At 42.3% G+C, this 14,553-nt stretch overlaps 1 protein-coding gene across 4 annotated transcripts; it reads left to right on the top strand.

Annotated features, from left to right (window-relative positions):
- The first annotated feature begins 9,819 nt into the window (after positions 1-9,819).
- On the top strand, positions 9,820-13,518 carry LOC115125048 (GTPase IMAP family member 7-like). Of its 4 annotated transcripts, none has more exons than XM_029654546.2 (4): positions 9,820-10,698; positions 11,344-11,379; positions 11,639-11,725; positions 11,881-13,518. In XM_029654546.2, the coding sequence occupies exons 1-4, from the start codon at positions 10,683-10,685 to the stop codon at positions 12,813-12,815; spliced, it is 1,074 nt and encodes a 357-aa protein (XP_029510406.1). In that variant the 5' UTR covers positions 9,820-10,682; the 3' UTR covers positions 12,816-13,518. The 4 variants fall into 4 exon arrangements, with proteins under 4 accessions (XP_029510406.1, XP_029510405.1, XP_029510408.1 ...); XM_029654545.2 differs by having other exon boundaries at positions 11,860-13,518; XM_029654548.2 differs by having other exon boundaries at positions 11,344-11,725; positions 11,886-13,518.
- Positions 13,519-14,553: the final 1,035 nt, after the last annotated feature.

Below are 14,553 nucleotides of genomic sequence, written 5' to 3'. Positions count from 1 at the left end.
CTCTGACGTGTGTGTGTGGTTTGCTCCCATGATTAGGTAAATAGAGGAAATTTCCACGACACTACCCTCCCTGGTCTGTGTTCTCCCTCTAGCCTCTCTCTACCCTCCCTCCCTGGTCTGTGTTCTCCCTCTACCCTCTCTCTACCCTCCCTCCCTGGTCTCTGTTCTCCCTCTACCCTCTCTCTACCCTCCCTCCCTGGTCTGTGTTCTCCCTCTACCCTCCCTCCCTGGTCTGTGTTCTCCCTCTACCCTCCCTCCCTGGTCTGTGTTCTCCCTCTACCCTCCCTCCCTGGTCTGTGTTCTCCCTCTACCCTCCCTCCCTGGTCTGTGTTCTCCCTCTACCCTCTCTCTACCCTCCCTCCCTGGTCTCTGTTCTCCCTCTACCCTCTCTCTACCCTCCCTCCCTGGTCTGTGTTCTCCCTCTACCCTCCCTCCCTGGTCTGTGTTCTCCCTCTACCCTCCCTCCCTGGTCTGTGTTCTCCTCTAGCCTCCCTCTTTACTCCCTCCCTAGTCTGTGTTCTCCCTCTACCCTCCCTCCCTGGTCTGTGTTCTCTCTCTACCCTCCCTCCCTGGTCTGTGTTCTCCCTCTACCCTCTCTCTACCCTCCCTCCCTGGTCTGTGTTCTCCCTCTAGCCTCTCTCTACACTCCCTCCCTGGTCTGTGTTCTCCCTCTAGCCTCCCTCTTTACTCCCTCCCTGGTCTGTGTTCTCCCTCTACCCTCCCTCCCTGGTCTGTGTTCTCTCTCTACCCTCCCTCCCTGGTCTCTGTTCTCCCTCTACCCTCTCTCTACCCTCCCTCCCTGGTCTGTGTTCTCCCTCTACCCTCCCTCTACCCTCCCTCCCTGGTCTGTGTTCTCCCTCTACCCTCTCTCTACCCTCCCTCCCTGGTCTGTGTTCTCCCTCTAGCCTCTCTCTACACTCCCTCCCTGGTCTCTGTTCTCCCTAAACCCTCTCTCTACCCTCCCTCCCTGGTCTGTGTTCTCCCTCTACCCTCTCTCTACCCTCCCTCCCTGGTCTGTGTTCTCCCTCTAGCCTCCCTCCCTGGTCTGTGTTCTCCCTCTACCCTCCCTCCCTGGTCTGTGTTCTCCCTCTACCCTCCCTCGCTGGGTTCTGTTCTCCCTCTACCCTCTCTCTACACTCCCTCCCTGGTCTGTGTTCTCACTCTACCCTCTCTCTACCCTCCCTCCCTGGTCTGTGTTCTCACTCTACCCTCCCTCTACCCTCTCTCTACACTCCCTCCCTGGTCTCTGTTCTCCCTCTACCCTCTCTCTACCCTCCCTCCCTGGTCTGTGTTCTCTCTCTACCCTCCCTCCCTGGTCTCTGTTCTCCCTCTACCCTCTCTCTACCCTCCCTCCCTGGTCTGTGTTCTCACTCTACCCTCCCTCTACCCTCCCTCCCTGGTCTGTGTTCTCCCTCTAGCCTCTCTCTACACTCCCTCCCTCGTCTGTGTTCTCCCTCTAGCCTCCCTCTTTACTCCCTCCCTGGTCTGTGTTCTCCCTCTATCCTCTCTCTACCCTCCCTCCCTGGTCTCTGTTCTCCCTCTACCCTCTCTCTACCCTCCCTCCCTGGTCTGTGTTCTCCCTCTAGCCTCTCTCTACACTCCCTCCCTGGTCTCTGTTCTCCCTCTACCCTCCCTCCCTGGTCTGTGTTCTCCCTCTAGCCTCTCTCTACACTCCCTCCCTGGTCTCTGTTCTCCCTCTACCCTCCCTCCCTGGTCTGTGTTCTCCCTCTAGCCTCTCTCTACACTCCCTCCCTGGTCTCTGTTCTCCCTCTACCCTCCCTCCCTGGTCTCTGTTCTCCCTCTACCCTCCCTCCCTGGTCTGTGTTCTCCCTCTAGCCTCTCTCTACACTCCCTCGCTGGTCTGTGTTCTCCCTCTAGGCTCTCTCTACTCTCCCTCCCTGGTCTGTGTCCTCACTCTACCCTCACTCTACCCTCCCTCCCTGGTCTCTGTTCTCTCTCTAGCCTCCCTCTACACTCCCACCCTGGTCTGTGTTCTGACTCTACCCTCTCTCTACCCCCCCTCCCTGGTCCGTGTTCTCCCTCTACCCTCCCTCCATGGTCTGTGTTCTCCATCTACCCTCCCTCTATCCTCCCTCCCTGGTCTGTGTTCTCCCTCTACCCTCCCTCCCTGGTCTGTTCTCCCTCTACCCTCCCTCCCTGGTCCGTGTTCTCCCTCTACCCTCCCTCCCTGGTCTGTGTTCTCCCTCTACCCTTCCTCCCTGGTCTGTGTTCTCCCTCTACCCTCCCTCCCTGGTCTGTGTTCTCCCTCTACCCTCCCTCCCTGGTCTGTGTTCTCCCTCTACCCTCCCTCCCTGGTCTGTGTTCTCCCTCTACCCTCCCTCCCTAGTCTATGTACTCCCTCTGTTCTCCCTCCCTGGTCTGTGTTCTCCCTCTACCCTCCCTCCCTAGTCTATGTACTCCCTCTGTTCTTCCTCCCTGGTCTGTTCTACCTCTTGTGTCAGACTTAGGGTAAAACACCACATGATTAACACAATAAGTAATGTTGTAATGTACTGTACGTCACAAATGTATTTCTACTTTATTTCATTACTGTATTTCTACTTACTTCATTACTGTATTTCTACTGTACTTCATTACTGTATTTCTACTGTACCTCATTACTGTATTTCTACTGTACCTCATTACTGTATTTCTACTGTACTTCATTACTGTATTTCTACTGTACCTCATTACTGTATTTCTACTGTACTTCATTACTGTATTTCTACTGTACTTCATTACTGTATTTCTACTGTTCCTCATTACTGTATTTCTACTGTACTTCATTACTGTATTTCTACTGTACTTCATTATTATATTTCTACTGTACCTCATTACTGTATTTCTACTGTACTTCATTACTGTATTTCTGCTGTACCTCATTACTGTATTTATACTGTACCTCATTACTGTATTTCTACTGTACTTGGAACAAGAACATTACTTTAACAATTACAAAGAGGGATTTTGTATCGTAGACCTACTGAAAGGGATATAGAGGGATTATATATTGTATAATTATAGAAGTCTATCAATTTGATTATTAGTATTTTGTGTCGTGCTGTATAATGTTTTATGATGTATCAATCTTTGATGGACCTTTGATGGACAACCTTTAGTCGTTAGTGTTAACTAATTGTTGCATGTTTGATTTCCCAGATTTAAACTATGTGAAATCCAGAAAATCATTTCCTCACATTTCTTTCAAAGAACAAAATCTTTACAACAGATTTATTTCACATTTGAGAGAGCGAGAAATGAGTGAGAGAGAAATGTGCTTTGTCATCATACCGACAACATCAAAATAGCCTTTCAAGACTGAAGTCAGCAGGACTTTGAGTAGCCAGACTTAGTATCATCCAGACTTGTTGCTGGGTTACAGGGTTAAATAGCCGTTCAACCAGTTTGGAAAAGAGAAAACAGAACGTTCTGCTCCATTGTTACACTCCCATTGTAAAGTAGAAGGGTTCCATTATATTAGAACACAACTGTGCTTTAGAACTAGAAGAGACTCCACTATCAACATGAGAAATTATGGTCAACTGTATAGACACACACAGGCTGGGATTCAATCCAATACTGTATCAACACAGACAGGCTGGGATTCAATCCAATACTGTATCAACACAGACAGGCTGGGATTCAATCCAATACTGTATAGACACACACACATACTGGGATTCAATCCAATACTGTATAGACAGACACACAGGCTGAGATTCAATCCAATACTGTATAGACACACAGGCTGGGATTCAATCTAATACTGTATAGACACACATAGGCTGGGATTCAATCCAATACTGTATCAACACAGACAGGCTGGGATTCAATCCAATACTGTATAGATACACAGGCTGGGATTCAATCCAATACTGTATAGACACACAGGCTGAGATTCAATCCAATACTGTATAGACACACAGGCTGGGATTCACTCCAATACTGTATAGACAGACACACAGGCTGGGATTCAATCCAATACTGTATAGACACACACAGGCTGGGATTCAATCCAATACTGCATAGACACACACAGGCTGTGTAACGGCGTTCTTCGTTTGTAGAAAGAGAGGACCGAAATGCAGCGTGGTGGTTACTCATGTCTTTAATGAAGAAATGACGATACATGAAATAACTTCTAAATACGAAAACAACAAACGGAACGTGAAACCTATTACAGCCTATCTGGTGAACACTACACAGAGACAGGAACAATCACCCACGAAATACACAGTGAAACCCCGGCTACCTAAATACGGTTCCCAATCCGAGACAACGAGAATCACCTGACTCTGATTGAGAACCGCCTCAGGCAGCCTAGCCTATACAACACCCCTACTCAGCCGCGATCCCAAATATACAAAACCCCAATACGTCATACAACAACATAAACCCATGTCGCACCCTGGCCTGACCAAATAATATAATGAAAACACAAAATACAATGACCAAGGCGTGACAGGCTGGGATTCACTCCAATACTGTATAGACACACACAGGCTGGGATTCAATCCAATACTGTATAGACATACACACAGGCTGGGATTCACTCCAATACTGTATAGACACACACAGGCTGGGATTCAATCCAATACTGTATAGACACACACAGGCTGGGATTCAATCCAATACTGTATAGACACACAGGCTGGGATTCAATCCAATACTGTATAGACACACACAGGCTGGGATTCACACCAATACTGTATAGACACACACAGGCTGGGATTCAATCCAATACTGTATAGACACACAGGCTGGGATTCAATCCAATACTGTATAGACACACAGGCTGGGATTCAATCCAATACTGTATAGACACACAGGCTGGGATTCAATCCAATACTGTATAGACACACACAGGCTGGGATTCACTCTAATACTGTATAGACACACAGGCTGGGATTCAATCCAATACTGTATAGACACACAGGCTGGAATTCAATCCAATACTGTATAGACACACAGGCTGGGATTCATTGGTCAGCCAGAAAAATTGCTGACCATGGCTTTGACCCCACTCTCCGAAGATGTCTCAGGGGGAGTTGGGATATGCAACAAACACATTCAAATTCCCACAAGTACACACTACTACACACTACTACACACTACAAGAGTTAAATAGGACAAATATAATACTATAGTCACCATGCTAGTGAGCCTGACCTGAATAATCTCATGTTGTTTTAATCTTATCATCATGTCAGGTATCTACAGTTTCTCTTTCCCTGTTAGGAAACATGACCAGACATGTTGTCTTCAAAACAACATCAAAATACATTCCATACAGCTCCAGTAAAAGACCAGATAGGTGTCTAAAGAGAAAGAAGGAACGATGTATCACTGGTAAAAGACCAGATAGGTGTCTAAAGAGAAAGAAGGAACGATGTATCACTGGTAAAAGACCAGATAGGTGTCTAAAGAGAAAGAAGGAACGATGTATCACTGGTAAAAGACCAGATAGGTGTCTAAAGAGAAAGAAGGAACGATGTATCACTGGTAAAAGACCAGATAGGTGTCTAAAGAGAAAGAAGGAACGATGTATCACTGGTAAAAGACCAGATAGGTGTCTAAAGAGAAAGAAGGAACGATGTATCACTGGTAAAAGACCAGATAGGTGTCTAAAGAGAAAGAAGGAACGATGTATCACTGGTAAAAGACCAGATAGGTATCTAAAGAGAAAGAAGGAAAGATGTATCACTGGTAAAAGACCAGATAGGTGTCTAAAGAGAAAGAAGGAAAGATGTATCACTGGTAAAAGACCAGATAGGTATCTAAAGAGAAAGAAGGAAAGATGTATCACTGGTAAAAGACCAGATAGGTATCTAAAGAGAAAGAAGGAACGATGTATCACAAATGGCACATCAACTGGTATGGGGCTGCAGGGAGCCTAGTGGTTAGAGCTTTGGGCCAGTAACCGAAAGGTTGCTAGATCTAATCCCCGAACTGAGAAGGTAAAAATCTGTCGCTCTGCCCCTGATCAAGGCAGTTAACCCACTGTTCCTAGGCAGTCATTGTAAGTAAGAATTTCTTCTTAATGGATTTGCCTTGTTACATTAAATTTTTTTTTTTTATTGTGCACCACTTTTGACCAGGACCCTAGTGCACTATAAAGTGAACAGGGTGCCATTTGGGATGAAACCCACATGTACCTCCCACAACACATTCCTCCTTCTTAAAGGCAAGAGAGTGACGCATTCAACTTCACCTGGACTTCTGTGAGGCGGAGAAGAGAGCCGAAGTGAAATTCATGGGATGAATTTCAGTCCTCAAACGTGAGATAGAAAACCCATCATGGCAGATGAGCGTAGTGAGTGTTTAATAACAGCTTTATAACGTTTATAACATGTGATGTATGAAAACATTTAGAATAATTCCTTTAAATGAGAAAAACTGTACATATATCAATCTGAACCTGATATATAATTAGACATGTATGTATTGTTTTATGTCTACTACAGTTCCTTTACTTGAGCAGAAAGAGACGACAGATTTCGGTGAGTAAGGCTCCATTCCTTTATGGTCAGAGAATTAATAAACCCCAATTCCCTCTGTTGTCAAACAGTGAATTGTTCACCTTTTTTATACTAGAGCAAACAGAATATGCACAGCGTCACCAAGCCAACCAAAGTACAGAAACCTACATCACATTATTCTAAATAATACATATTTCAGAGTGTACTATGGAATCATTGAATTAATGTTGCAAAGATACTAGGACAAAACATTTAATTTCAGGTTCTGTAGATGGAGTACACCCATAGGTGTTTCATCACCCTATCCCGTGGAGAATGACAGCCATGCAGGTAAGATAACAGTTGTGCTGGACAAATAAAACTAGCGATGAAATAGTAAATCTTCACTGTTGCTGTTAGCTGAATATGGTTCCTGTGCGTGCTCAGCCCTCTCCTGTTCTCCCTGTTCACCCATGACTACGTGGCCATGCACGCCTCCAACTCAATCATTAAGTTTGCAGACGACACAACAGTAGTGGGCTTTATTACCAATAAAGACGAGACAGCCTACAGGGAGGATGTGAGGGCACTCAGAGTGTGGTGTCAGGAAAACAACCTCTCACTCAACGTCAACAAAACAAAGGAGATGATCGTGGACTTCAGGAAACAGCAGAGGAGCACCCACTTATTCACATGCACTGGACAGTAGGAGAAGATGGAAAGTTGTAAGTCCCTCAGCGTACACATCATGGACAAACTGAAATGGTCCACCCACACAGACAGCATGGTGAAGAAGGCGCAACAGCGCCTCTGCAACCTCAGGAGGCTGAAGATAATTGGCTTGTCACCTAAATCCCTCACAAAGTTTTACAGATGCCCAATCAGGAGCATCCTGTCAGGCTGTATCACTGCCTGGTATGGAAACTGCACCACCCTCAACCGCAAGGCTCTCCAGAGGGTAGTGCGGTCTGCACAGCGCATCACCGGGGGCAAACTACCTGCCCTCCAGGACACCTACAGCACCCGATGTCATAGGAAGGCCAAATAGATTGTCGAGGACAACAAACACCCAAGCCACTGACTGTTCACCCCGTTATCATCCAGAAGGCGAGGTCAGTACAGGTGCATCAAAGCTGGGACCGAGAGACTGAAAAACAGCTTCTATCTCAAGGCCATCAGACTGTTAAACAGCCACCACTAACATTGAGAGGCTAATGCCAACATACAGATCCAAATCACTGGCAACTTTAATAAATGGATTTACTAAAGTCACTTTAAATAATGCCACTTTAATAATGTTTACATATCCTACATTACTCATCTCATATGTATAGTATATACTGTATTTCATACCATCTATTGCATCTTGCCGATGCCGCACGGCCATTGCTCATCCATATATATTTATGTACATATTCTTCTTCAATCACTTTACATTTGTGTGTATAAGTAGTTCTTGTGAATGTGTTAGATTACTTACTAGAAGCACAACCATTTTGCTACACTCGCATTAACATCTGTAAACCATTTGTTTGTGTCAAATACAATTTGATTTGATTTGGCACATTGTAGAGCAGCTCACGAGATAGCTGACAATGCATCTTTTAAAGGTAATTTATGCTTGAGCCAATCTCTGCATTCATCATTAATGAATCACTGAAGCCATTGACAAAAACAGCACTGTGTCTCCCTTTTTATTGATCTCTCTAAGGCTTTTGATACAGTTGATCATGCTATACTAAGGCAGAGATTGTTGAGTGTAGGTCTTTCGGAGCATGCAGTTGCATGGTTTGCTAACTATCTGTCTGATAGAACTCAGTGCACTCAATGTGATGGGCTTATGTCTGTTAAATTGTCTGTATTTAATGGTGTGCCCCAAGGCTCTGTACTTGGTTCTCTCTTATTCATTATTTATATAAATGATTTAGACAAAAATGTCCAAAATGCACAACTTCATTTTTATGCTGATACTGTTATTTACTGTTGTGCCTCGTCTCTTACAAAAGCTTTCCAGAACATGCAAACTGCTTTTTATACTGTTCAACATACCTTGTGTCAACTGAAGCTTATCCTCAATACTGACAAAACTAAACTAATGGTGTTTTCTAAAGCAAATAATAGAACTCTGAACCTTTCACCTATTACTACCTGTCAGGGCAAGGAGATTGAGGTTGTAACCTCATATACATTTTAATTGATGACGGCCTCTCTTTTAAATTGCATATTCAACAACTTACAAAACAATTGAAGCTGAAATTGGTATTTTATTTTAGGAATACGGCCTGTTTTTCTTTTGAAGCCAGAAGGAGGCTAGTATCAGCTACATTTATGCCTTTACTAGACTAAGGGGATTTTTTTTATATACATGAATGCTTCCGCTCAGTGTTTGAGATCAATTGACACCCTTTCCATGGCACTTTGAGATGTATTTTAAACTGCAAAACCCTTACGCACCACTGCACTTTGTATACCAGGGTTGGCTGGCCTTCTCTAGTCCCTCGTAGGCTCAGTCACTGGTATACTTTTATTTACAAAGCCATTTTGGGTTTACTACCTTTTTATTTGGGCATTTTTATTGTTCAGAAATGTAGTGGGTACTCTCTTCGTTCGCTGGACTTTATCCTGCTAACTGTTCCAAATGTCCAAACTGAATTTGGTAAAAGGGCTTTTATGTACTCTACACCATCGTCTTGGAACGCCTTACAAAATACTTTTAAACTGGAAGAACTTGTCCCGATTGGTATTTTTAAATCACTGATGAATGATCTTGAGACTGATTCCCTGACCTGTCAATATTTTTAATTAGCTGTTTTTGATTTGGTTATACTCTTGTGATTTCTATGGTTTTTACTAGATTACTTGTAGTTTTTCATGTTGTTTGTCTGTAATTTTTGCAATGACTTGGTGCTGCCTATCTTGGCCAGGACGCTCTTGAAAAATATATTTTCAATCTCAATGAGCCCTTCCTGGTTAAATAAAGGTTAAATAAAAATAAATAAAATAACAAGAGTTATATTGGACAAATATGCAGTGCATTCGGAAAGTATTCTAAAATGGATTAAATTGGATTTTTATTTTTTATTCCCCTTCATCAATCTACACACTATATCCCATCTTGATAAAGCAAAAACAGGATTTTATGATTTTTTGGGGGGCCACTGTGTTCTTGGGGACAGTCAATGCTGCAGACATTTTTTTGTACCCTTCCCCAGATCTGTGCCTCTACACAATCCTGTCTGGAAGATCTACGGACACTTCATTTGACCTGTTGTAATGGGTGCGTGTTGGTGGCAGGGAAGTCAGGCGCAGGAAAACAAACTTGGTATTAACGGAGTTGTTTAATAATCCAAATTCCAAAAAAATACAACTCCAAAAGCCAAAATATACAAAAAAAACTTAAGTGGGTACAAAACCCATCGCACACCGACACATGACTTGTACAAACATGAGGGGAAGCAGAGGGTTAAATACACAACATGTAATTTATGGGATTGGATCCAGGTGTGAAGGAAGACAAGACAAAACCAATGGAAAATTAAAAATGGATCAATGATGGCTAGAAGGTCGGTGACGTCAACTGCCGAACACCGCCCGAACAAGGAGAGGGACCGACTTCGGCAGAAGTTGTGACAAATGGCTTGGTTTTTGCTCTGACATGCACTGTCGACGCTTATATAGACATCTCAAGGCCACTCTACCATAAAGGCCTGATTGTTAGAGTGCTATAAGGCTGTAACGTAACAAAATGTGGAAAAAGTCAAGGGGTCTGAATACTTTACAAATGCACTGTAATACTATAGTAGTCACCATGCTAGTGAGCCTGATCTGAAATAACCTCATGTTTTATCTATTATCATCATGTTGAGTATCTACAGTTTCTCTTTCCCTGTTAGGAAACATGAATAGACATGTTGTCTTCAAAACAACATCAAAATACATTCCATAAAGCTGGAATGGTAAAAGACCAGATAGGTATCTAAAGAGAAAGAAGGAAAGATGTGTCACAAATGGCATCATATTCCCTTTATTGTAGTTCACTATAAAGTGAACAGGGTGCCATTTGGGAAGAACGCTACATGTACCTCCCACAACACATTCCTACTTCTTAAAGGCAAGAGAGTGACGCATTCAACTTCACCTGGACTTCTGTGAGGCGGAGAAGAGAGCTGAAGGACCTTTCGTGGGATGAACTTAATTCCCCAAATGTGAGATAGAAAAACCAGCATGGCAGACGAACGTGGTGAGTACTTAATACCAGGTTCCTATTGTTATATAATACTTAATACCAGGTTCCTATGGTTATATAGTACTTAATACCAGGTTCATATGGTTATATAGTACTTAATACCAGGTTCCTTTTGTTATATAGTACTTAATACCAGGTTACTATTGTTATATAGTACTTAACAGGTTCATATGGTTATATAGTACTTCATATCATCTTCATATGTTTATATAGTACTTAATAACAGGTTCATATGGTTATATAGTACTTAATAACAGGTTACTATTGTTATATAGTACTTAATAACAGGTTCATATGGTTATATAGTCCTTCATGACATCTTCATATGGTTATATAGTACTTAATAACAGGTTACTATTGTTATATAGTACTTCATGACATCTTCATATTGTTATATAGTACTTCATGACATCTTCATATTGTTATATAGTACTTCATGACATCTTCATATTGTTATATAGTACTTCATGACATCTTCATATTGTTATATAGTACTTCATGACATCTTCATATGGTTATATAGTACTTAATACCAGCTTTACAACATATGAAGTGATTTGTGAAAACTTTTTGAAAAGTTACAATAAATAAGAAAAACTGTTATATAATTATACATGTATTGTTTTATGTTTACTACAGTTCCTCTACTAAAGGAGGCAGAGACATCAGGCTTTGGTGAGTAAGACTCCATTCCTTTATGGTCAGAACGATGATCATATAATGAATTAACCACAATTCCCTCTGTTGTCAAACAGCAAATGGTGAACCTTATGTTATACTAGAGCATACAGAATATGCACAGCGTCACCAAGACAACCAATGTACAGAAATCCAGATCACATTATTATCTCATGAATAATACATATTTCAGAGTATACTATGTAATCCTTGAATAAATGTTGCAAAGATACTAGGACAAAACATTTCATTTCAGGTTCTGTAGATGGATTCTGCCTACGTGAAAGATCCACACCCATAGCTGTTTCATCACCCTATCCCGAGGAGAATGACAGCCCTGCAGGTAAGATAACAGTATTGGACAAATAAACCTAGTGATGCAATAGCTAGTCTTCACTGTTGCTGTTAGCTGAATATGATTCCTGTGAATCTAATTGAATGAATTTAGTAACAAACAATGATGAAACTGTATTACAGTTTGTATTTCCACCGATTCAGAGCAGCCAGCTGATCTGAGGATAGTTCTGGTGGGGAAGACTGGAGCAGGGAAGAGCGCAACAGGAAACACCATCCTGTGGAAAGATGCCTTTACAGAAGAGGCCTCTCTTGTGTCTGTAACGGCACAGTGTGAGAAACAGAGTGGAGTGGTCAATGGGAGTAAGATTGATGTCATCGACACCCCAGGACTCTTTGACACAGCCATGTCTCAAGAAGAGATGAAAAGTGAAATAGTCAGGTGTATAGAAATGTCAGTCCCAGGACCTCACGCCTTCCTGCTGGTGATCAGACTGGGGAGGTTCACAGAGGAGGAGAGGAACACTGTGAAGTGGATCCAGGAGAACTTTGGAGAAGAAGCATCAAAGTACACCATCATTCTGTTCACCGGTAAAGATCATTTGAAGGGGAAAGCAGTTGAGGAATGTCTGAATCCTTGTGTTTCAATTCAGGAACTGATCAAAAGTTGTTGGGGAAGATACCATTGCTTCAATAATGGTCAGAGGGATGACCGTCTTCACGTCAATGAGCTGCTGAGGAAGATAGAAGAGATGGTGAAGATGAATGGAGGAGAGCACTACACCAATGAGATGTACCAGGAGGCCCAGAGGAAGATCGAAGAGGAGGAGGAGAGGAAGAGACAGGAGATGGAGGAAGAGAGGAGGAGAAGAGAGGATGAGATACGGGAGCAAGAAAGGAGGAGACGGGAAGAAGAAATGAGAAGACGGGAGGAAAAGAGGAGACGGGAAAGAGCAAAAAGAGAAAATATTGCGATAGGTTTAACTTCAGCAGCAGCTGTTGGGGCAGTAGTAGCTGGGACTACAGTACTTGCTGTAGTCCCAGTAGTGGCTGTGATAGCAGCACCAATTCTGTTGGTTGGGGCAGCTGGTTTTGGTATAGCAGCTCTTGTCATTTGGATAAAGAAGCGAAGACGGTAAAAAAAGATGGAAATGAGCTGTAATACTTTCAATATTAATGTTAAACATGGTCCTTGATGAATTTATAAACACATTAGGTGATACATAATAACATGTATACTGTAGGTGATTATGAATAAAAAAATCAGATCAACCTTTTTGAGGTCATTTAATTCATCTATTTGTGATTCAAAAAGGGTTAAAGAGGTGAACTTCTAATGTAAATGGATATATGGACATTTTGTTAGACAATTGTGTTTTTAATCATCTATGATTTTTTTATATACATATATTCTACTCAGCTAAGGAAACATTAAATGTATTTTACATTTGTCAAATAAAATCAATTAATTAATTCAATCTTCATGACTTGAAACTGTAACTATGTAATAATACCAATATGGCACCTTTTGAGAAGTGCAACTTGGTAAAAAGAAAACTACTTAAGAGAGAATATAGTAGACGGCACGCGTCAAAATTATTGATTGATGACCGTACGTCATGATGACGTGTACATGTCTGAATATGGGCCTCCGGCATTGTGAAAGGCCTTCATAAAGAGGCTGTCATGATTGCATGTGCCTCATGTTTAACACGTATTGCTTGTTACAGAATACTACTGTTGTACATTTAATATCCCCTAGCAGATTTCGTTGCCTTTGCACAAATTCTGTCATGTTACTGTGGTCTTTTTAAAAGTCAATAAAAATGTGTGTAAAGTGTACATGTTTGTTTCACTGTAGATTTGTTTAAGCCCTCCTAGAAACACCTAATTTCATCCCACAGCATTAATTAATAAGCTGTGTAGAAGCTGTTTAGCCATAAGTAAATGCCTTTCATAAAGTGGCTGTCATGATAAACCTGAAATTACCTTTAGGATCTTTTCTTTGGGGTTCTAATCTCCCCAGGTGTACATGCACTGAAAATCCTTAGGCTGGAGCCATCTGGAAGCTCTGTGCCTGTACATATAAAGAGAACTAAATAGGAAACTAGGCTGAGAAACATTATTTAGATGGCTGTTTAATTGTTGTTTAAAGCCTGAAATGGACACAATGCCAAGGGACCTTGTTTCTAACACACACACACACACACACAAACTCCTTGTTTCTAACACCCACACACACATTCCTTGTTTCTAACACACACACACACACACATATTCAGGTCTTAAAAATGGCTTGTTCTGGACATTTATAATGCCTATGCCCCAGATCCATAACCCGGGATATTCCTGCTTCATAGATAACAACCATAAGGGAGATAAAGCTGGGGGTGGGGGACATACACGGTCCCAAAAGTTCAAACACTCAACCCCCACCCTCCCCAGTTCAACCAGCCCCCCTAGACATCAAGCACCATGACTACTTCAAAGCCTACCATAGAGATATAAAATAACACACACCCTCTAACACATGACCACACGAATAGGGGGGACGGGCCGGAGGCCCATATTCAGACATGTACACGTCATCATGACGTACGGTCATCAATCAATCATTTTGACGCGTGCCGTCTACTATATTCTCTCTTACTTAATATTATTATTTCACCTAATTTTAACATTCAAAGTGCCTATTAAGTGCCAAATAAAGTAACAGGGTTGACTAAAACAGGGTTGACTGAAACAGGGTTGACTAAAACAGGGTTGACTAAAACAGGCTTGACTAAAACAGGCTTGACTAAAACAGGCTTGACTAAAACAGGCTTGACTAAAACAGGGTTGACTAAAACAGGGTTGACTAAAACAGGGTTGACTGAA

The sequence above is a fragment of the Oncorhynchus nerka genome, linkage group LG15 (genome assembly GCF_034236695.1).
Source record: "Oncorhynchus nerka isolate Pitt River linkage group LG15, Oner_Uvic_2.0, whole genome shotgun sequence".
NCBI classification, from domain to species: domain Eukaryota; kingdom Metazoa; phylum Chordata; class Actinopteri; order Salmoniformes; family Salmonidae; genus Oncorhynchus; species Oncorhynchus nerka.
The sequence above is the reverse complement of the archived record's forward strand: the minus strand, read 5'-3'. Positions and strand labels throughout refer to the sequence as shown.

Bases quoted from the DNA above. Each gene is read 5' to 3' on its own strand.
- LOC115125048 (XM_029654545.2), top strand. The intron at 11,380-11,638 runs GTGAGTAAGACT...ATTTCATTTCAG, and splicing joins GGCAGAGACATCAGGCTTTG to GTTCTGTAGATGGATTCTGC. The intron at 11,726-11,859 runs GTAAGATAACAG...ACTGTATTACAG, and splicing joins GGAGAATGACAGCCCTGCAG to TTTGTATTTCCACCGATTCA.